General features: G+C 27.9%; 1 protein-coding gene and 1 long non-coding RNA gene across 13 annotated transcripts in view; one reads left to right on the forward strand and one right to left on the reverse strand.

Moving 5' to 3' along the window:
- LOC139425711 (uncharacterized) overlaps positions 1-23,969 on the reverse strand; it is a 79,102-nt gene that overhangs the window by 47,433 nt on the left and 7,700 nt on the right. The window lies entirely within an intron of this gene.
- The window catches only part of LOC107456769 (uncharacterized), an 86,156-nt gene that overhangs the window by 40,117 nt on the left and 22,070 nt on the right, over positions 1-23,969 (forward strand). For 4 of the 12 annotated variants that reach the window (XM_071181457.2, XM_016074742.4, XM_016074727.4 and 1 more), the window contains exons 2-3: positions 12,953-13,017; positions 15,061-15,147. In XM_071181457.2, coding sequence (XP_071037558.2) covers positions 12,953-13,017; positions 15,061-15,147 — 152 coding nt within the window. Of the gene's footprint in view, positions 1-423; positions 872-12,952; positions 13,018-15,060; positions 15,148-23,969 lie in introns of those variants that run through there. The other 8 variants (XM_071181456.2, XM_016074718.4, XM_016074749.4 and 5 more) reach the window with 5 other exon arrangements.

The following is a 23,969-nucleotide window of genomic DNA, read 5'->3' on the forward strand; positions in this document are numbered from 1 at the left end:
TTTTGATTTTTCAGTAAGGGAGTACATGACCATCTTTATTTCTCTTAATTAAGATACATAAGTGGACATATCCTTAAAAGCAACATCTAAATAAATATGTTCTGTGAGGGGTTAATGAAAAAATATGTATAATCTAATTTCGGTCTCCTCTCAATCTTTTCGTAGTAATATTACATTAATATTGTCGTGACTGGCCAAAAACAAACATTTGTGATAAATAACACTCGCTGAAATTAATTAAATTGGAGTTCAGCGTACTATCAACATTCGTAATAATGAGGAAATGGATATGAGAGATGCCGCTCTCCGACAGGAAGTTAGCAGTCCCGTTAGCAAATCTATTCCATAATGTTCTTGGTAAACCCCCATCTTTCCGTATGCTGTTGTAGAAATAGTCTACCCTAAGACGTCCTCCAAGAAGTCTTGGAATAGATAAAGAAGAGGGAAAAATAAGACTGACGTTTCTTTCTGTAGGCGGAGTTTGAACGCAAATATCAGACAAATCAGGATGAGTTGAGTTGTATTTTTTTTCTTCTCGACTTTGACGAAGTTTGTAGTAACCGGGGGGAGAAAATAGCATCTACATCTTCGTGTTCCCAAAGAGCCATGTGACGAGTATTTCTTTTTTTTATTATTTTATTATTATTTTAATTTTTTTGACTTGAAAGTGTTGATTTCGTGTTTCTATTCGACTATCGGACTTGTATTACTGCTTGATATTCATTTTTTGGATAAGACTTGGTGAGGCGAAATTAATGTGGAAGTTGTGATCTCTCTTTTAAAACTCTTTTTCCGGATGTGCAGGATCTATTTGGGATCATGGGGTGTGTGTCGTCTGTGTTTCAGTATGGATCTTACGTTATAGATGAAAGTGAGATTATCTTGTTTTTTTAAAAATTAAATTTTTATTAGTTAACTGTACAAGATGCTTCTCTTATCTATTAATAGATAAACTCTTGCGCAAAGACAAATGTTTGCTTATTTTTTACCATTAGCTCACTTTATATAATTATGACCAGTATATTTTTCAATGAATGATAAATATTCTCTACAGATACATTAAAAAAGTAAATTTTTACAAGTCTTCTTTACAATATTCTTGATTCATCTATTGATAAGTAATAAACTGCTATGCAAATACAAATGCTTGCATATTTTTTTACATTAGCTTACTTTACAAATCATCTTTTATATATCTTTCAATGAATGATTAATGTTCTATAGATTCATTACAAAAGTAAATTTTTACTTGTTATCTTTGCAAGATCATTTTTAATTTTAGTATTAATAAATAATAAACAATAATTTGCTGGTTTTTTTGTACGTTAGCTTAGTTTACAAAATCATTCTTTCAGTATATTCTTCATTGAATGATAAATATTCTATACAAATATGTTTGAAAAAGTAAATTCATATTAATTATCTCCGCAATGTTATTCTCATTTTATCGATTAATAAGTTATAAACTCTTTTTCAAATACCAATATTAGCTTTTTATAATATTAGCTTGCTTTAAAAATCATGTTCAGTATTTTCTTTAACGATATGTTATACAGTTTTAAATTTTGCTTCAATTAAATTTGCAACAAGGCAGTTAACTACATTTACATTCTAATAAAAAGTATATTTTCGCATTTTATTTTGATTAAACTGAAAAATTTATAAAATCATGCGGAGTTTTACTTCATTGATTGATAAACATTCTATACAGATATGTATGCAATTTTAGATTTTGCTTTGATTATCTTTATAACAATAGTTTAACTAATAGTTAAACTAATAGTTAAATTAAGTTTATCTTATAACTTCTGTTCAATTATGTATCTATTTTCACATTTTATTTTGATAAGCTAAAAGCAGTGAGATATTATAAACAGTTTATTCTTCAATGTATGAGGAAAAAAATCATTCACAAATAGTAATACATTTTTACACTTCACTTTTATTTGTAGACTTTGCAAGATTTTTCTCTTAGTTTACCTTTTAAAAATGATAAATTATTATAAAGTCTTGTGTACATTTTTGAATTTTTTATAAGCTAACTTTAGAAAGTGATAATTGGCTTATCTATCAATAAATTAATAACACCTTTGCATTTCTGAATTTTTTAATTAGCTAACTTTAGAAAGTGTTAATTGGCTAAACTATGAATAAAATAGTAAGACCTATACAATTCTGTATGAGTTTTCTCATTTTTTTACAACCCTTACAAATGCATATTAAGTTTGCTTTTTAATAATGATTAATTATTAAATTATGCTTGCAATTTTTCTTTTTGCTTAGACTAAGTATTTCTACAAAACAGTATTCAGTATATGTTTTAACGAACGATACTCTCCTTGGCTAATATATGCACGATATGATTTAAAAGAAAATATAGAAGCCCGATCCTTTCATGAATGATATAACTGGAAATATTTCATCAAACGATAAAAAATAATTTGTTCATAATGAACTAAGCATATTTATGTTTTCATCATTAATATGTTTTAACATTATATTTCCGATAATCTTGCTTCAAAATTTATGTCCACTGTATAGGAAATTCAGTTTAACTTTAATAAAATTTAGTTATGAGTTTTATTATATACAAAGAGTGCAGAAAAATGCTTTTTTTTCTTAGAATGTATGAGTTGTTGTTTAGAAAAAGACGCAAAAATATATCATTGCTTATTACTGGAAGTTTCATATCATAACGGATATGTTTTGTATATAATTGGAGTAGAAAGGAACTACTTTTGCAGAAATTCAGGGAAGATTACACTATAAAAAAGTTATGAAAATGTAACACTGAAAAAAAACATGATTTTACTAAACGTTTGCATACAAATGTTAATATTCATTTCGGTTAGTAAAACTGATAATCACTTGAAAACATATTTCAATATATGCATGCATTTATCTGATCTGAGTGCATACAATTTTTTTATATTTTTTTATTATTTTAAGTTATATTTAGAAGCAAAAAATAACAAAAAATTATGCAAATGCAACTATATGCATACAAGTCATGTTAAACTGTATTATTATTGAAGTTTTTAAAGCCCAACTTTTTACACGGAAGTTGTTGCTATAGTCCATCGTAAATAGCGCATAACTGCATAAGTTGTCGCCTACATCATTGTGCGTTCGCAATTTAAAGTCGAATGTCGCAGGGTATTTTTTTATTTACGCATTTTCATATTTCATTTAAATATTGTTATGATTAACATTTTAGAATAGCCAATAATTAAATTTTTTTGAAGCCATAGATATATATTACTCAAATTAGTTTCTTAACAAAAATGGTGGGATGTAAAAAAAAGAAGAAAAATTGTAATAATTACTCTATCCGTACGTTTACTACACACAAAGACACTTTTAAAAGTAGATAATAAAGCTACTGTTTATGTCTTTAATGTTTTAGGTATTGCTTAAACATTTAACTATTAACCTTATGTAAAACAATGCTAAACTTTGATTAAAGTTGATTAGTATGTAGTTTAAATGCAGTTAAAATATTACATTTTAGAGTGTCGTTAAAATAAGCAAAACTTAAATACATTTGTATTTATCTAAGTGATAAAAGACACTGCATGCTTTTCATTTAAATAAGTAGGTGTTAACAATGGTAATTTAACATCATACTGTTTTGCTAAGAAGCTTGGCAAAATATTTCCAAATAGGATGTAGTTTAAGCCATTTGTTTCTTCGCAGGTGAAGAATTTATTGCATAATAAATTTTTAAAGTCTTCATAAAGAAATTGTATTTCTATTTCTCGTTTGCTTTTGGTTTGTAAACATATGCTTATGATTCTTATTGTTGATTGTTCATATTTTTCTAGAGAAAGAATCTCTTGTAGAGGTTAAAAAAAACCGTGATTTGGATACGAAAAGATTTTCTCACGTTTTTGAAAGTTTTGAAAGAAACCATATATTTATAGTTTTGAAAATTAAATTATTTGCTCGGAATAAAGATTTTTCGTAATTGTTTGAGACATGTTGTTGAGATAAAATAATTCAGCTTCAAATAGTTTTCAGTGTAAGTCGTTTTCTAACTATGCACTTTTTGCATTTTTTTATGTAGAATAGTTTTTTTAATGTTCATTAATTTAAAGTTGTAAATAATGTACAATTTAAAAAAATGTCATACATTCTAAAGCATTTGATTCATAGTTTATATTCCAATTATATTATTTAATAAAATTTTATGTAAACGTTGACAAAATGTAGAAACCTATTACATTAGTTCATCGTACTTCGAGCTCTTTTACTACATTTAATGTTAGTTCATCGTACTTTGTGACAAATATAAGTTAGCTCTTTTGCAATATTTAATGTATTATTTTGAGTTATCTCAAAAATAAAATTTGAAAAACACTACCTTTTTTTTAACAAAAATATTTAATTATGAAAACTTTCACACATGTTTTATAATTATGGAACATTTTTATTACATAATAACAAACTCATATTCTGGTCAAAAAGTGTTTATATTCTTAGTTATTGTGATAATCATTCTGTTATGATGTGATGTTTTTATTTATTTTTCTTAAATATATTTGAATTATAGAATAAATTACATTTACTATTGTAATTTAACTGCTTCATATATTTTTTTTAAAAAAACTGTAAAAAAGCTATTGAAAACATGTCTGCATAAAACAATACAGTTTAAATAATAATATTCTTATTAGATAAATTATAGCGCCATCGATGAATATTTAAAAAAAATATTAATCCACCGAATAAATAACATTAAGTTAAAATTCGCTGAAATTTCTAAATATTATTTGTAATATAATAATACTTTCCGATTCCCCTAATACATAACGTTTAGTTGTACACTGTTAAAAATTCTGGTCAAATTACGGTATCGGCACTCACGGGGCTGTTACTTTTGTCAAGGAACAGAAAATATGATATTCCGTAATTTTTACAGGCATGATATTTTACAATAAAAACGGATTTAATGAAAAATGGATTTTATGGATGATTCACCCTAAGTGCCGATACTTTTTACAGGATAGTTGCTTTTAAAAAGGATAAAATTTCTGATCAAATGTTAAAATGATTGGAAAACACCCATTTTATTTAACATCTAATAGGTAGGTCATATAATAAGTCTCTTTATGAAAAGTGTAGGAAATTAATTAAATAGATACATAAAATCTGCATTGTTTTCTGGCAGTGATTGTCTTTCTTTTTGTGAAGAAGTTGATGATATTAGAATGTATAATGTTAAGTTAAAAATTAAATTATTCACATGAAATTATGTAACGATCTGAAGTCAGTTCTGAGTATATTTTTAAGTTTTTTTGAAGCTCGTAAGAGACAAAATAAATAGTTAAAAAAACTTCATGAATTACTTTGACTTTAAACTATTATAATGTCTTTAAGTTATGTCATTAAATGTTTTTTTTAAATAGGCGGGTATTTGGGATGCATTCATTAAATGTAAAGTTGAAATATTTTTTGAAAACGCATTTTAAAGTAATTCAAATGTGAAACAATTACACTTCGTGCCATTTTAAACACCATATTTAGTACAATTTATATTTTAAGATCTTCATTTATTCATAAAATACTTTGCACTTATACAAATATAAATATTAACTTTTTTAGTACACTGAGAAAAAAAAAGTATGGTAAAAAATATCAGAATCTAGTAAAGTTTACCGTATTTCTGGCTCTATGTGAACATCAAGAAACGCAATAATTTTTACCGAAGTTTTTGGCAAAGTTAACAATAAAATATGATTTATTACCATGTTGTTTGGTAGAAAACGGAAAACGTAGTAAAATCTTTTAATTTCATCATGATACTTTCGAGCATGGCATAAAAACTATTTATTCTGTTAAATTTACTTTTCAGTTTTGTAATGTTACTAAATATGTAGTAATAAGGACTGACGAAAAATTACCAAATCAATGTTTTAAATACCGGCTACTTTGGTTTTATTACCAGAATTATGTTTTCTTTATTTACTTATTTTTTTTATTAGAAATGTTAATACCGTGCAATTTATTTTATCAGATAGTTTTACTCCGTGTAGATATTTCTCATTCTACAATGATTAAATAAAATAAAATCATAGTGCTACAGCAAAATATGTCATTTCAATAAGCAGCAGATTAAATGAATCTGATTATTTATGCTTTTTAATTATTTAGTGTTTAAAAAGCTAACGAGCTAATTATAAAAAAATTGTATGATTCAGAAAAAATAATGAGGAAATCGGCGTTTTATAAGTTTCCGAAAATAAGCTCTGTTAATAAACTTGGATTTTAAATCACTGTTGATAATTTATTTTATTAGTAAACGTACGAACAAATATAATTGGTAGAATTTACGATGCCGTTGAAACTGATATTTTTAACTTTATCCTTTGAAGTCACCGCAAAAAATATGTTGTTATTTAAAAATTATAAAAAGCTTGAAAAACTGAAAGTTAATATACGATCAAAAAGGGAGTGATGTGGTTTAGCTGTTTTAAAATACAGTAGTTCATTTTTCAAGTTATTTTAAAATTTAGTGCCTTTAAATAAATATTGACACTACGTATGCAGTAATATAGCTTTAAATAAAATTTTAAAAACGTAATGTAGTGATCAATAGAATTTTATAAATCCCATTAATGTGTTTTATTTTACACGGGAAAAATTACGTGATATAAAAGTAATAAAATAATATATAGTATTAAAGCAGTACCCCCCCCCCGAACTACCTAATATCTGCTTGAAATATCAAAAATAGATTTTGCACAACTTGCAGATTAATTGCACTTCAACAAATAAATATTAAGAAAGTGTATCGATGTGTTTTTATTCCAAGACAGAAAGTTTAATAGAAATTTAATATTATGATTTTGAAAATGAATAGTTTTATGAAAAAATTTAGTTTTTGCTTCACTTGCAAATTATCATTTTCAAATTGAAATGAGATAAATTGTTATATTTTTTGTGTTTCAAACTGGGGTCTGTTTATTAATCCTCTGAAAAATGTAGAGGCTAATTTATTATACATATGCATAGAATAAAAATGTGAATTTATTCTTAATAGAAAATGGGAATTGTAAATATGATTGTAGTCTAATATAAGAAATGGTCTTATGACATTGTCTGGTCACTCCTCTTCTTCTAGAAAATGTTCATTTTCTTCTTGATGCTTGAGTAAATTACCTCAAAATCTTATACATTCACCAGTCTTGTTTGCTATAATAAATATTTATCTCACATAAAAAAACACACTGTAAAAAATGGATATTCAAATTTTACTAAAATCTTTTCGTTTTTGACGAAAGCGTTTCCTGATATAAGCGAACATTTTATGAAAGTGACTAAATAACTGTACTCACTACTTCGAAGAAACTAATTTCGTCAAGAGCAAAGAAATATTTCGTCAATCTAGTTTGGATCGTCTAGTCTTCATTCTAATTTCGTCATTCTAGTTATCGATGTTCCACAATGCACTACGATAAAATTCCGAGTTGAGGAAACCTTTTCGTTATTTATTTGAGAGTTCGCGTTTCGTCACGAAACGATTTTCAAAATTATGAATTACAGCTCTCAAGATTACTGACTCATCAAAAGTGAGAATTTTAATCTTGAGAGCGCAACAGAAGCTTGAAGCTAATAGTACATCTTTTCGATCATATCGATAATTATTACTTTTTAGCAATTAATATATTATTTTATTCTTTGGAAAGTAATTTCATTGATTTTCTTCCAGTGAATAAACATTTTGGTGTACTATATTTTGTTTATTGTGGTTCGATACTTTTTGCAACATTTATGACAGTAGCATGATTTCGTGATCATAAAATTGTTGTCCTTTGTTGGCTAAAAACTGATCCAGATGATTTTTTACCTCATTTGAAGTAAAAGTTTTACCTGCTAAAACATTTCGTCGAGACTAGAACATTGTTGTAGAGAATCAATTTTTCATCCTCAGTGATGATACGTTTCAAAAATGCATATTTTTCTTGACGTTTGAGATGCAATGTTCTGTAAGTCCTAAGCGTCAAAGCAACGGCATAAGTTTCTTTCTGTAAAACATTAGGAACCTATAAGTCAAGCTTTGAGATTTGTGTCTTAATCATCTTCAATAGGCCTTCCAGAATATAGTGCATCTTTAACATCAAAATTGCTCGAAATTAACTAAAAACTTTAGCAATCAAAAATTTTCACCAGCAAGTTTTATATCAGCTGTCAAAATAAATAATGCTTATGCGAATTAAGTGTGAAGTTGACTGTCAAAAAATACAAATAAATCGTCGATTGGGGAAAAATGAAATTACTTTCCGAACACTCTAATATTTTACAATTATTTCTCCCACATAAATATTATTCTCCTGAAATAAATGTATTTCGCTTCATAATGAAATTTGCAAGTTCCATCCACTTTTATGAATGTTAATAGCTCTCATGTTCCTTACATAGTAATTTAAATGAGCATTTTTTTAAACATTAAAAGTAGTAATCATTTAAAGTTCTTTTTGTAATTAGATAACGAGGTATTATTTTTCAAACAGCTTCTTTTTGTTTATCCCCATTACTGTTTAATTCATATCTTCCCGTCGATATAAATAGCATTTGATCAATAAATGCTCTTTGCCCGAAAAACGATAAATGTCAGAAAACTTATGCCTCTCAATGATTATTTTTATGTATTTTGTCTAAATCGATTTTATTTTTTATATATTTATTTTTTTGTATGTTCATTTGAAATAAATGTATTTTGGTTATTAAAGGTAGCAACAAAAAATGCTACAAATATGAATTTTCATTGTATTTTATTTAACTGATATTTCTTTTGGAAAATTGTCACAAAATTAAACCTTATTTTCAGCATTTATTTTTGGCTATAATAATAGTATTTTTTTAAGTTACAGAAATGAATGAGTTCTTTATACATTTTTATATAAATTAAATTTTCTTCGAAAGTGAAATTCGATTTTAATTTTAGATCAAGATTTATATTTCTGTTAAAGAGATAGGGAATATATGTGATACAGGATAAATATGCGCCTTATTGTACAGTGCACTAAAGTTGAATGAAAAATAACTACATCATGGATAAAATTTAAATAAGTTGCCACTTTCATGTAAAGTTTAATCGGCTCAAAATTTATATTACGGTTAATTTTGAACGGAAACATTTTTCTACTATGACCTTAATATAAAATAAGGATAATTTTACCTGCTATACTACTAGTTATGAGATTTACCTGAAAACCTTCTATTATAGATTACAATATTCCACTTAGTTTTATTTGCGGAATTAACTACCAAAATACTCTGAAGAAATTGTAGCTTCATATTAACTACTTGATTAATTTGCCTTTTGATTTCATTTTACAAAAATATTTTCTTCTTAAAAAATTAAATTAACGGAAAAAATTTTTGAAGAAAAACAAGCACATTGTTATAATATTGATTTGATTTTCTATGTTATTACAGTTTAAAAAAATTCCAAATTAAATTAAGATAAAAATTACTGGCACCCTGGTTGTATCATCCGCAAAATCCATTTTTACCGTAAAATTTTATATCGTAATTCTTATATTATATATTTAAGTACTGTGATTCATTGACAGAAATTATTACTGTAAAAATTACGTTATATTAGATTTTTTTGTTCCGTAAAATTTCACGATAAAAATGGAATTTGTGGCAAAAAGTACCGTCACCTTGAGTGCCAGTACCTTCATCTGATCAAACATTTTTAACAGTGCAGTGTAGTAATTATTTAATTTTTACTCTTTGGAATAATATTGTTTTAGTTAAGTTTTGTCTCATTATTATATTTTACTAAAATCTTTTTATTAAGAAACTGCGATCCTTACCAATGAAGAATGCTAAATTTAGCAGAAAAATTATGCATTTCGTTGTTAAAATTACCAAAAAAGTAATCAGTAATTTTTATTTTATTTTGTCATTTCATCACGGTATTGCGTGATCTTTTTTCAACTCTCTGATATAGGACTGAATTGCTTCCTCACTGGAATGTCATTTCAATGCATTTAAAGAATTCTCTAGCAATTTTAATCGAATTTTAATACCGTTTGTATTGAATATCGTGATACTGTAGGTGCTCTCGGTAATCAAGCGAGTTTTCCAATTCCTCGCAATTTGATTGCCTATTCATTCATGCCACCTTCGTTACATGTTTTATATCCCAATCATAAGGTCTTAAGCCGTTATGTTTAATTAAGCTAAATTATTTTAAGTATTATTGTATCAAACAAGGAGTAATAGTAATTTCCTCACTTAAGCGATATTCTCGCTTGGATATTTTCCATGGAAACAGTCCCCCAATAACGAAGAGCATTTTGTGAGTTTAGAGAATTCATTTTTTTACAGTGCTCTTGAAAGCAAAATTCTACTATTGCATTTCGTCGTTGCCCTATCAGATGTCTTTACTGTCTTACTGACCTGTAATAGCTTCAGAAATTAGGAAATGAAAAAAAGTAAGATGTTTCTTCAATCTTAATGACCAGTAACAGCTTCAGAAATGAAAAAAAAAGGAAAAATTGATATGTCTCTACAGTTTAACTGATCTGTAAGAGATTTAGATATTAAGAAATGAAGACATTATAATATATCTTTACATTCTTACTGAGAGGTAATAGCTTCATAAATTAAAACATGAGAATAATAATAAGTAGAGTCTTACTGACCTGTAATAGCTCTTTAAATTAAGAAATTAAAACATTATATTATATCTTTACAATCTTATAGGCTAATGGCTTCAGAAATTAAGAAATAAAAACATTAATATTACTCTACGGTCTAACTGACCAGTAACAGCTTCAGAAGTTAAGAAATGGAAACATTAACATGCCTCTGTCTTACTGACCTGACACAGCTTCAGAAATTAAGAAATGGAAAAATTAATATTTCTCTACCGTCTAACTGACCAGTGACAGCTTCAGAAGTTAAGAAATGGAAACATTAATATGCCTCTACAGTCTTAGTGACCTGTAACAGTTTCAGAAATCAAGAAATAGAAACGATAATATTTCTCTATGGTCTAACTAACCAGTAACAGCTTCAGAAGTTAAGAAATAAAAACATTAACAAGTCTCTACAGCCTTAATGACAGTGACCTGTAACAGTTTCAGAAATCAAGAAATAGAAACGATAATATTTCTCTATGGTCTAACTAACCAGTAACAGCTTCAGAAGTTAAGAAATAAAAACATTAACAAGTCTCTACAGCCTTAATGACCTGTAATAGCTTCAGAAATTAAGAAACGAAAATATTAACATGTCTCTACAGTCTTACTGACCTGTAAAATCTTCAGAAATTAAGACATTCATTTAGTTTACCAGTATTTATTTTACCATATAATTCATTAAACCATTTATTTTTTTCAATTATTATTATTAAACATTTTTATCATATATTTGCCTTTTAACAGCCATCTGGTTTTAGAGTAAACAAGCCCGAACCTTAAAAAAATAAAATGATAAAAAAAGCGATATAATGAATGAAGAAATAGCATAAGCTGGATACATCAAAGGACATCGTTGTGACATTTCACAGACGTTTTGTTCCAAGTCAGCGATATAAAAAAAAGTGTGAGGTCGCCAAGTTGATGATTTAAGAAGATGGGAATGCTAAACTGAAATTAGATACATCGTGAATGGCGGCAGCTGTTTTCAGCATCGTACCCTCAAGCTGAAAAATATTATGCTTGTATGAAAGAAAGTGGAAGTGAAAGTTTTTTTTCTTCTTCTTAAAAACTCGTATTTGTATATGCGTGTGTTTGAAAAACACAGGTGTTCCCTGAGTGTTTTAATAACTTCTAAGATATTTTGTTTAATAAGAATATGAAAGATATCATTTGTTTATTTTTTATTTCACATCCAGTTAAATTAAAGCTGTATTTATGTATTTACTCATACATAGTTTAGTTACGTTTCTTAAATATTTTTACTCAGTCGGTTCAAGTTAATTTGTGGAAAAATTAAATTTTTTTGAAGAGAAAGTTTTGATTTTTTCTAACTATTATTTATGGTCTTTGATTTTTTTTAAAAATAATGATCTTAATTTTTTTCACATAATTTCAGTGTACAGTTCCCTATTAGGTGCTGTAACTTTTCAAATGGGCTATTGACTCGCCGTTTAGGTAAACGGCTCAAAAGTATGAATTTTGTTCTTTTTTTTATCAGTTGATGAAAGAAATTATCTGCCCGTGATTGCTAAGCTTATCTGAGTAGAAATTATAACACCATAAAGCGTTGCTGTTTGCATATGATTAAATCATGATGATTGGCCCCGACTGTCCTATCTACATATTTAAAAATATTTTTTGTGTAATTTTCTCCGTGTTCCCATTTATTTGTAAAATTCTGTGTATCCTTATTTAAGTATATTCATAAAAATATTTTCAACTCTTGAAAGTATTAAATTTTTTTTTCGAAAGAAGTTTTTACAATAAATTATCGTGGTTTTGCCGATGTGTACAACTTTTACTTTCGAATTAACAATTTTTTTCGCACAAAACATACACGTCGCTTATCCATTTTTTTTTTACTAAACACTATTTTTTGTAAAAGCATTAGAAAAAATGAAAATTCTTATTGAATGGGAGTAATTTTTTATTTAAATCATCAGCCTAAAATTCTATCCTATATGCCTTAAATTGTTTTTTTATTGCTAGAAAATATATACAGCTTTGGGATTGTCAATTCTTAGAAAACGTTCCTTAAAGGCTTAGATCTATAGGAATTCAGCTGAATAAAGTTACCTTTTCCTATACATTAGCTGGCACTCAGGGTGTCAGTACTTTTACCACAAAATCCATTTTTACTGTAAAATTTTACGTAACAAAAAATCTGATATACTATAATTTTTACAGTAATATTTGCAATTTTTACAGTATTATATAATCGATTCTAGATTCTATTTTATTTTATTGTGTGTTTAATTTTAACTAGATATTAACTTGAGTTCTATTTTCAGAAGCTGCACCTGAAGCCAGAGAGGAAAATGACAAAACAGCTGGCGATGTTCCGTCCACTGAAGATGTATGTTATGTTTTTTTTTTTTCTCTTTTGTTCTCTTTTTGTATTATTTTTATATTACCTAGTTTAAAAAAAACTCTTTTCACTCTATTTAAATAGCGCAGATGTGGAGTAATAAAGAGAATTTTGCGCTGAGTGTCTGATCATTAGCCTTGAATAATATCCCAGTCTCTTTAATAATTAGTAATAATTTGAAAATCTTCATATTTGGGAGAGCCCACTCAGTTGGCATTTAGAGACTTAATTAGAAGTGAATGTTGTAGAACGTTTGTGCGAGTGGAAGTTAAATTATATTTATAAAACTAACAAGATAAAATAGTTTTAGCTGGATAAAGATGCTTTTATACTTTATTAAATATAATTGTAATACCCTTGAACGTTTGAGTCGTAACAGTCAAATTAGTTAGCATTTTTATTTGTCTGTTTATTTTTTGAATTTTTTTTTTATCTCGACGCCATCTTATCGTTTAAGTAAAGTTACAAATTAAAAATCAGGGACAGTTGAATTGTCCGTAATTCTTGTTGCTTAATGTATGTTTTCTGCGGAATCACAATAAACCCATCGAGACAATTTAGGGGATAGGATAGCATACAATGTACTAGCAAAGCATGCTATGATTAACTTTTCTGCATAGCGTGCGAATTACTTGACTGAGAATTTCAGATGCATCGTATAGCTGAGAAAATTGTGCACGAAGGAGAAATTTCTTTCAAATTATACTCTGTAGAAACTTGCAGAAATACGAAAGCTAGAATTGAACGAATACACGCTAGAACAAATTTGAAAGTTTTTATCAGCAATTATTGAAATTCTAGGACTGTCCTCAAGATTTGAGGACGTATGGTTACTTTAGAATTGGGCCTCATATACTTGCGAAACCTAAAATAATTCGTCTAACTCATTTTTTAAGAATATTTTTAAATTTAAGTTTGCATTTTACAATATAATATTCAATTTATTAATTATTGAAATGTTTAAAAGCAAAATCTATTTTATCGATTTAATGTATTAATTTTCTCTTTCCAAAACATTTCATCTGTTGACAAATTATGGGGTTAGGGATTAGAAAAATCATTGAAAAACAACAAATTTATATTTACGAGTTATTTATATCCTTATCCGAACAATCCTTAGGTCAATGATCTTGCCTTCTTCAATATGTGTTTTCATAATGTGTTTTCTACTATACTGTCCTAAGAATTCGAAGTTAGAATTTTTTTAACCGCAACACAGCTTTTTTTTAAAAAAAAATGTAATTTATAAAACTGAAGAATAAAAAGTTTAGAAAATTTTATAAAATAAAATGTTTTGTTCATTCATTTAAGTATTGCGAAAGACGAATCCTCTCTCTTTCTGAAATCGTTTATAATGTCCTTTCCAAACTTGTAAACGAATTCATTTCAAATTTTATATTTGAGAATCAATAGCGAGACATTATGTTAACGTTGGTTTTAGTAGTTATAACTTTTTTATAGAATAATACGTAAACTGCAAAAAATTACAGAGAATATCATAAACCACGTATGTGTCATTTTCCTTTTCAATTTTTAGGGCTAAGAATTTACTGAAAATTTTATTAAACATATGCTATGAAATATATATTTTAGAAATCTGTTGTATTTATTTTATTTTAAAGTCCTAATATAAAACAGATGTATGTTGACAGTGTTTTAAGAGATTATAATTTTTTACAAAATACTACGTAATCTGTAGTAATGTGAATAGTATGCATAAAACCCCCGTACGTTTCTTTTTACTTTTCAGTTGTTCTTTGGGCTAAAGAATTTAAAGAAAACTTTACTAAACATATAGCTACGAAATATATATTTAAGACACTTATTATGTTTTTTTAAATTTATAAATTATAATATAAATTAAATAAAAAGAATTTTTGCTTTAAGGTCAGAAATTACACTCAGTACAATATTTTGTGTTTCAAATAAATTTTAGTGACCTGTAATAATCCTTTCTTTGTTTTCCATAATTTTTTTGATTTCTCTATTGCTTTAAATTTATATAAATGAAATTCTGTTATTTATATTTAGCTGCCAAATAAAATTGCTGAAAATGACACAGAACCAATCAAAGTGGAGACTATTAAACTAGAGGAAAAAGATGAAAAAGACAAAGATGTAAGTAATTTGCTTGTATCTATTAATTTTTTTGAAGGTTTCAACAAATGTTTCAACAAAGTTTATTTATTGTTATAATCTTGAGATTGTAAACAAACTTGGACTCTCAAAACCCGTTTAATTTTATCAAAAAATTTCAATTGGTTATAGTTTAAAGCTTTTTTAATTTGAACAAGCTTATAAATAAATAAATATTTAAGAATAAATATTTTTACGTTAGTGTTAAATTATTATACAAAATGGTTAAAATATTTGCCCAGTAATTATAGAAATCGTAATAACATTTAAAAAATAAAACCACTGCAGAATTTTTACAATTTTTCAAAATAATTTTGAAAAACACGTTTATTAAACTAAAAATAAAACGTCCTAGCATTAATTTTGCTTTTACGAGAAACACATCTAAATCTACTAAAAATACATAAAAGTTATTCCCTATACCTAATAAAATTTTTAAAGCACATTTTTATTTTTAGATTTGTTCCAATACATCAAAAATATAATTTTTATTTTTTTACTTTCAGTTGTCAGGCGTCTCAACTTTTATTATTCTCTATTTAAGAGATTATCTTCTCAGACGGAGCAAATTCAAATAATGCACTTCTTTGCGCGTGATATCTGTTATCTTATATCTGTCATTGCTCAAATAATCATGAGCTACTCATGTTAAACAAAAACCGAATTCCTTCCTCAACATCTGGTAATCAATGTTAAATGTTACCCACTGATGCCTTTCACCCTGTTGACATTATCTTGCTATTCGAGAAGGCAAACATCATTTGACCTTTATAGGGAGAATGACCAATCGAATAATATAGTATCGGGCCTAAGATAAGTTCGAGGAAAGATTGGAAAACAAGCATATGAGTCATTTTTAGACCTTTCATCAGAACTGCAGAAAGAAAAGCCGGGGGAAAAATAATAAAAGGTTGTGGGAAAATAAATATTCTTGTTTCAAAAAGCTAAATATTAAAAAAAAAAACTTCTGAAGAAATGCTAACATCTGAAAGCTATTCTCTAGATTATTCGTTCATTATTTAGTAATTAGATGCAAAATTTTTATCAGTTCAAAAATGAATAAAAGCATAACAAGTTAAAAGATTTTTTTTCCAGTAGTATTTTTATTTTTTTACAGAGGGGATAATTTTAATTCAAAATAATGATGATATTGATGATCCAGAATAACATTATCGTAAGGTCGGAATGTGTAATTTAAAATCACTCACTGTAAGAAATTCCGGTTCAAATTACGGTATAAAGTGCCGATACTTTGGGTGCCTCAGCCATAAAATCTATTTTATCGCAAAATATTATCCCATAATTCTTTAAAGTAACATTCATTTAATTAGAGTGATTCAGTGATTTTACGGTAATTATTACTGTAAAAATCGCGGTGTATCAGATTTGTTGTATTTTTAAATGTGTCTGTTGAAAAGGATTTTACGGCAAAAAGTACCAGCACACCGTCCTTGTCGTGAGTCTAATTTGTGATGGTATTGATCGATTTTAAACCATAAATTAAAAAAAGTTACTTTTTTGTTTAGAAAACTGCTACAAATTTTTGCACTAAAAACCAGATCTGTAATAATCCTTTGAATATGCAAATGGATTATTTAAGTCAGAAATAAAAATGAGATTGGGACGAAAGTCAAAAGGAAAGTTCAAGAAGTCAGGAGAAAATTTTAAAAAAATAACTAAAAATTTAAAAAAAAAAAAAATAGTTGATCAGTATTACTGTATTTAAAAGAAAAAGACAATGCTTCTGATAGAAAGCGATAAACATATATGGACAGAAATGGATTCATTTTGTTACGTAAATTTTCAAACACGAGTCTAAAATTTACCAAATGCGTAGGAAATTATACTAGGAAAGGAAGTTTTCACGCATGTAAAAAAAATCTGATAAAGTAACAGTAGGTACTATATGGAAATGGCACTTCTTGTTAAAAAATAACCATGATTGTGTACAATAAAAATCAAAATATACGGGATTTTATTCATTAATTTGGTAATTTTTTTCTCATATGGTAATAATTTATCGGAAATTCTGGTATTCAAAATTAGAGTCCGTATTAAATTTAATCGAATAAATGGCTTTTATGTCATGTAGTAACTCTAAGGTATCATGATTAAATTATCAAATTTTACCACATTTTCCAAATTTTATCACATATAAAGCACTATTTTGCCATAACCATTACAAAAGCGCTTCGGTAAAACGAGATCATAAAGACATACACGGTAAATTTTAAAAAATTCCGGTTGTTTTGACTATTTATTTTTTCTTAGTGCGCCATTTAAAAATTTTAAAAAAAATGAAAAAGGGTGAGAACCGCACCAATGTTGCTTGATGAGAATAATGGGGGCTATTATGTTAGTTAGACTTAAATCGTTATAAAAATTCGGATCATTTTACGCCGCTAAATAAAATAAAAAAAACCTAAATATCTAAAGCTGTAAAATTTAATCATGAATCTGATTAATCAGTTAAATTTATAATGAGCAATTCATTGGCGCAATCTATCCTTTTAATATTACTTAATCTTGAAAGCCTTCTACATAGTAGATTTATGATTTTTTAAGGCTTAACTTCGATTTTTGATGCCAACTCAGAAGACGAGAACTCCTGAGTTAAGTATCAGATAAGAATTCAATTTTGTGGAGAACATTAAGGGAAACTAACCTCATTTGCATTGAGTGGAAAGAAAAACCACATAAGTTAGTGTCAAGAAAAACAGTATCAGCCGGATTGAGATGAGGTCATTGATATTTTCTTCACGAAGTAACCATTCAATATAAAGTTTTAAGAATGTTGTAAGAACATATTGTTTGACTCGTGAGGATTACACAGGTGAGAAGATTTACAGCACAATATAGCGTAAAAAAAACATTATTACTTAACACTGGATTTGATGTAACAGTGCGGAATTTTTTTTTAATGCGAAATCTGAACTTATGTTATTAAAAAGTAACGTTTTCAGTGGTTATACTGAATGTACTTTCAGTAGGTCGGTTCTCTTCGTGATCTTAGTCCTGAGGGAAATTAACTTGAAAGCCTGTCTAGTCGATAAGAAATTAAAAATAACGAATTCGAAAATGAACTAACTTGTTGATGCATTTTACAAGCGGCATTAGCTGATTAAGTTTGCTCAGTTGATTAAGAATAAAATATATCTTTTTGCATATTGAACTTAATTTGATTTTTGATAATGCGAATTGAGAAAATGACATTAAATGTTATTTATACCGATTTTACACCTCTGATTTGAAAATAATAATCAAATACTGATGAAACGTTAGAAACGAGTTTATTGCCGAATTTTCTAACTATTACAAAAAGTCTTTCTAAATATTGCAGGAAAATTTAAAAATATATTGATAGTTAAATAATATGATCATCATTTACTAATATTTATAAATTATTCTATTTTATTATATAACCGCCATTGAACAACCGACCCAATTTCGGGCTTACGACTATCAATATTCAACTCCGTAACCTTGTAATTGTGAACCCAATCCAGAAAACAAGGGAACTCCTGGATCAAGTATTGAGGGAAATTTGCCTTTCTTGAGGACTTTTTAATGGAACTAACTATCATTTGCTTTACATGGAGAGGAAAACCTCCTACTGTTTGCCTGACGGCAAGAGGACTCTAACTCGTGATCCGTCTACCATGTGATCCGTCTGAGGATATTTTACGTCAGCACTGTGGTCGGTGCGAGCCGGGTGAGGGATTCATATTGACCAACCATTGCTGTGATTCGAACTCGGTTTACCTCATACGGAGGTGAGCGCTCTATCCCCTAAGCCAGTGTTTGCCAAACTTATGACTTTTGTGTACCCTTTTCTAAATTTTTCGTAACGCTGTGTACCACCAATAAAAAATGAATGTATTTTTTACTATAAAAAAATTGCACAAAAGTTAAAAATCACAACTGGCTGTTGACACCACTAATTATTAACTGTTAACGCTGCAAAAAATAGGCAATATAAAAATATGTAATCGTAAATTTTCCTGGCTAGCTTTGTTTTTAAATGAAATTTTTTGAAAATTTCGTCTGTTCCAAGATATTTCGCATACGAACGCGTACCCCCTCTAAACTGTTCCCGTACCCCTGGGGGTACGCGTACCACACTTTGGGAAACACTGCCCTAAGCCACCACGGCTCTAACAATGTTATTTAAAATTATTCAGTGTTCAACATTCCTGAAAAATAAAACAAAGGCTATCACCATCCCTTAGAATGATTTTCTGGCTATCTGTTAAAATGTCGCTCTATTATGAAAACAAGGCAACGTCAAGTTGGCCTTCTTGACGGTAGGTAAATTGATTGGTAAATTGATCTTGTGGTAAATTGATCACCTCTCTAAGTTGATCTCTATTATCAAAAACCAGATTCATCCTATATAGCAAAAGCGACCGAAACCTTGGTAAACTGAGATTCCGTTTATCTTATTCGTTAATTGGCAAAATAAATCAATAAATTAATTTTTTTAAATTTTTTTATTGAATTTTTGTTTAGTTTTCGAAAGGCAACATATTTATTTCTTATTTATGGCAAACAAATTTTAAAATGTTGAAATAAATATAATGTTTAGTTTTCAAATTGCTTAGATAATTCTTATATATCGAAATTTTAAGAAATACTTCATGATAACTGCCATGCTAAAAAATCCATTTAATATTAAGTTTGCGTAACAAATTGATGTTTATTATAGCAAATAATTTCATTTCAATTCTAAATAAAGCTTTAAAGTCTTGTTGAAAAAGTAATTAAATTTATATAATAATTTTCATTGGTATAACTATAACTTTGAAATTGATATAATAATTTTGATTGGTATTATGAATACAATGATGAAAGAAATAAAAAAAGTATACAACGACTCATCTCCTTTTCTAAGTTAAATAGATTTCACAATAATTGTGTAGGATTAGGAAGGGTTCGAAGAAATTATGAATAGAAATTTTTTTCAGCCATAAATTTGAAATAAATTACTTTTCAGAATTATTTTCTTTTAAATTTTGTCAATGACAATACTTGTCATCAATATGTTTAAGAGTCAAAAAATTTTGATATGTATGGATATTTATTACATTAAAATATTACAACATGTAAACAATACAAAAAATGCAAAATTGAAAATTTAAGATAATGGACTCTTCAATATTTACTATGCTCTATTCGATGAATGTTCGCCTATTTAAGAATTGAAACTGGTTTTAAGTTGTTAACTGTCCCTATTTTAACTTAAATTGTAATTGTAATTTCGCAATATATCGTCTGAAAATATCGGTGTTTAACGGTATGATGCTACATTTTTTCAATTTAACTATTTTACATTATTTTTTAGTAGATCAATATTTTCATTATTAAAATGCAATTTATCAACACTCACACTAACAAAAACATATGGTAAAAAATACCAGAATATGGTAAAATTTACCGTGTTTCTAGCTGTATGGAAAAACCGAAAGGATTGGTTCTTGTTATCAAAACGCTTTGGTAATGATTTCGATGAAATTAAAAAAATATATATAGTTTTAATATTTATGATAGAATTTGGTAAATGCGGTAAAATTTCGTAATTTTATCATGATACTTTAGAGAACGGCAAAAAAAAACCTTTATTAGGCAAAATTTACTTTTCAGTTCAGTATTTTTAACTAAATGTGTGGTAATTAGAACTATAGCTTTCAAAACTAGAATCTTCGGTAAACCGTTACCATATGAGCGAAAACTTACCAAATGAATGGTTAAAACACCGTATATCTTAGTTTTATCTAGGGGAGTTATGTTTTCTTAACCTGAAATGTTATATTATTGACATGAAGTACTGTTATTTTACCAGATTTTTTTCTCCGTATACGATTATCTCTTATTCAATAATTTTCCTCATTGATAATGATCACCATATTATCGCTGTCCGTTATTTATCTTGAGAGATGATAACTAAGACAGATAACTATAATACGTTTAAGGATATCATTATCACTATGTTTAAAATAATCGATAGTTCTCTCAGTTCAAATCATCACATTTGAAGGGTACAACTTATGCTAATAATTATGTTAATTGACCTGACTAATTTGAGAAAGTAATGCCATCTACCTTGCTGAAGGATGTTTCTTTCTGATGTTGGCATAGATTCTCGTAGCTAGACTATGAGGCTGCTTAAAAAAAAAAACATAAAAAAATGCTGACTACCTTGCTCAAGGATGATCATCTTAAACAACTTTATAGCATTCTTTGTTGGCACAGATTCATACCTTTATATTGTGAAGATTTGAAGAACATTTTTTTGAAGTTCTATGCGAATTCGGTGTTCCACTTAAATTCATTTGTAAATTGTTCAAGGGAATGTTCAACAGTGTTTTTAAATAAGGATAATAATTTTTTTTAAAAATAAGTTATCATGAGAAAATTAATAGTTAATAATTCATAAAAATCAAAATTTGAAAAGTTTAACGGCAATATAAATTATTTTGGTACTATTTTGCAATTTTTTGTACTGTTTATTAAAATGAGATGCAGTGATTGCTGCTTCAAGGAAATCTACTATAAAATTTACTAAATATTTTTGAAAATAGACATTTTCCACAAACCTATTCAAATAAGTAGATTTATTAATGTTCTTAACATCTCTAAAATTAACATTTTATAGGGATGGAAATTTTGTAGCTTTTTAAATCATAATATTGTTCAAATTTGCTGTAACTTTAATCAATTAATTTGAATCATATAATCGTTCTTCTTAAAGCTAGTAATCTCATACCGATGCTAAGATTCGTGCTGAATGGAAACATGGTTCAATTCAATTCCTTATAAAGGTTGCAGAAAATTCCACCGTATCAATGTTCAACGTTGTTGAACCGATTTAAAGTATTGAAAGCATACTGTTGCTGCTTCAAAAAATGCAAAACTGCTGCTCTTAAATATTTTAAAGTACAAGATGCCCAATACCACAGCTACCTACTCTTCGAAATATTTTCTTTGTATTTATAGGGATAGCAAAATTTATGCTTTAATATTTGGTTCTTAGTTTAATCAAATTGATTTAAAATTATATTGACCAATACGACATATTTTTATCTTAATTAATTGTCAAAATTGTTAAAAATTGCATTCTTAAAAATTTTAGATCATGTTGAACCACAATGTTGTTCAAATTCGCAGTAACACTAATATAGTGATCAAGTTAGATCATATTATCAAGCAGATAAATCCATATTTAACTTGATTTCACAATGCTGTTTTACAAATTTAACAAAAAGTGGTTCACTTTAGCATCGTATTAAAGTTTCATTTATTTGTTTATTTATTTAATTTAAGTTTATACGGTGTTGAGCACAGTCGATCCACTTTTTGGGTTCATGACTATCAATGTTCAACTCCGTAGCCATGTAATTTTGAACTGATTCCGTTGGACAAGGGAACTCCTCTATAAAGTATTGGGACAAACTAACTAGCGTTGAAGACTGTATGATAAAACTATTTCGTATTTGAGTTGCATGGAGAGGAAAACCCCGAAAACCACTCCATGGTTAGCCTAATGGAAAGGAGATTCTATCCATAATCCGTCTGTCTTCCTCTGAAGATATTTATTTTACGCACTGTGGCTGGTGCGACCCGGGTGCAGAATTCCTATCAACCAGGCACTGCTGAGATTCAAACTTGGGTCGCCTCATAGGGAGGTGAAAGCTCTATCATCACATGAGATTTCTATTTTATTTACGACCGACGTTGAGCGACTAAACCAATTCTGAGTTTATGTTCACCTCCACAGTTTTGTAATTTTGTATCCAACTCAGAAGACAAGGGAACTCCTAGATCAAACATTGATGCAAACTATCCTTCATGGAGGACTTTTTGATGAAACTAACCCACATATGCGTTACCTAGAGAGGTAAAAAACAAAACTCTTTTACAGATATCTCGACGGCAAGGTGATTCTAATTTAGGATTCGTCTACCACTGAGCATATTATACTTTAACGCTGTTTTTGCTGAGAGCTAGAGCTGGGATTCAAACTTTGGGCACTTCATTGGGAGGCGAATGCTCTATCTCATGAGCCACTGCAGCTCAACGTATGAAGGTTTGGTCACCGCAGGTGGGCAGCCGATCCGCTAAACGAGTTTACGGTTTTTTGTGGCCACTTCGTGAATCACTAAATCCCCCTAGGCCCGATTGAGAGAAGTTTCGACCCTGGGCAGAATAACTGTTTTAAGAAACCTTAACATTTTCACTAACTATAAATGTTGTATTTCTTATATTGTAATTTCACATTGTCTACACAAGTGTGCATATTAAAGTTTGTAGTAAACACATGATGTATCTTGATGATGCATCGATCAAATTTTAAATAAGTCTGATTAGCCACCAACGTTTTTGACTTTGATAATCTAGCTGATGCATCACGTCCATCCACGTGTTGCATGCAATATGAATCGAATATAGGCTCACCGGTGTGACTGCAGCCTTAGATTTTTGGTTGAATCGAAACATATTGCTGAGATTTTTTCATAACAAAAATAAACATTAATTTGAATGGTCTTTTTCGATAAAATTTTAGAGTATTATATAAGTTTAAAATCAACAAGGCACAACATTAATAAAAGTGTAAAATTAAAATAGTAAGAATATTAATAAAAAATATAAAATTAAAATTGTGAGATCATTAATAAAAAGTATAAAATTGAAAAAAAAAATAATTTAAGGGGAAAAACTAAAATATTTCTGACCATGTCTTAATTAGATCCTGAGTAGAAATACTAATCATCATTTTGGCAGAATTTTAAGTGATAGCGTAATTAAAA

The sequence above is a fragment of the Parasteatoda tepidariorum genome, chromosome 8 (genome assembly GCF_982258835.1).
Source record: "Parasteatoda tepidariorum strain Cologne lab strain chromosome 8, Ptep-v5.0, whole genome shotgun sequence".
In the NCBI taxonomy this organism is placed as follows: Eukaryota; Metazoa; Arthropoda; class Arachnida; order Araneae; family Theridiidae; genus Parasteatoda; species Parasteatoda tepidariorum.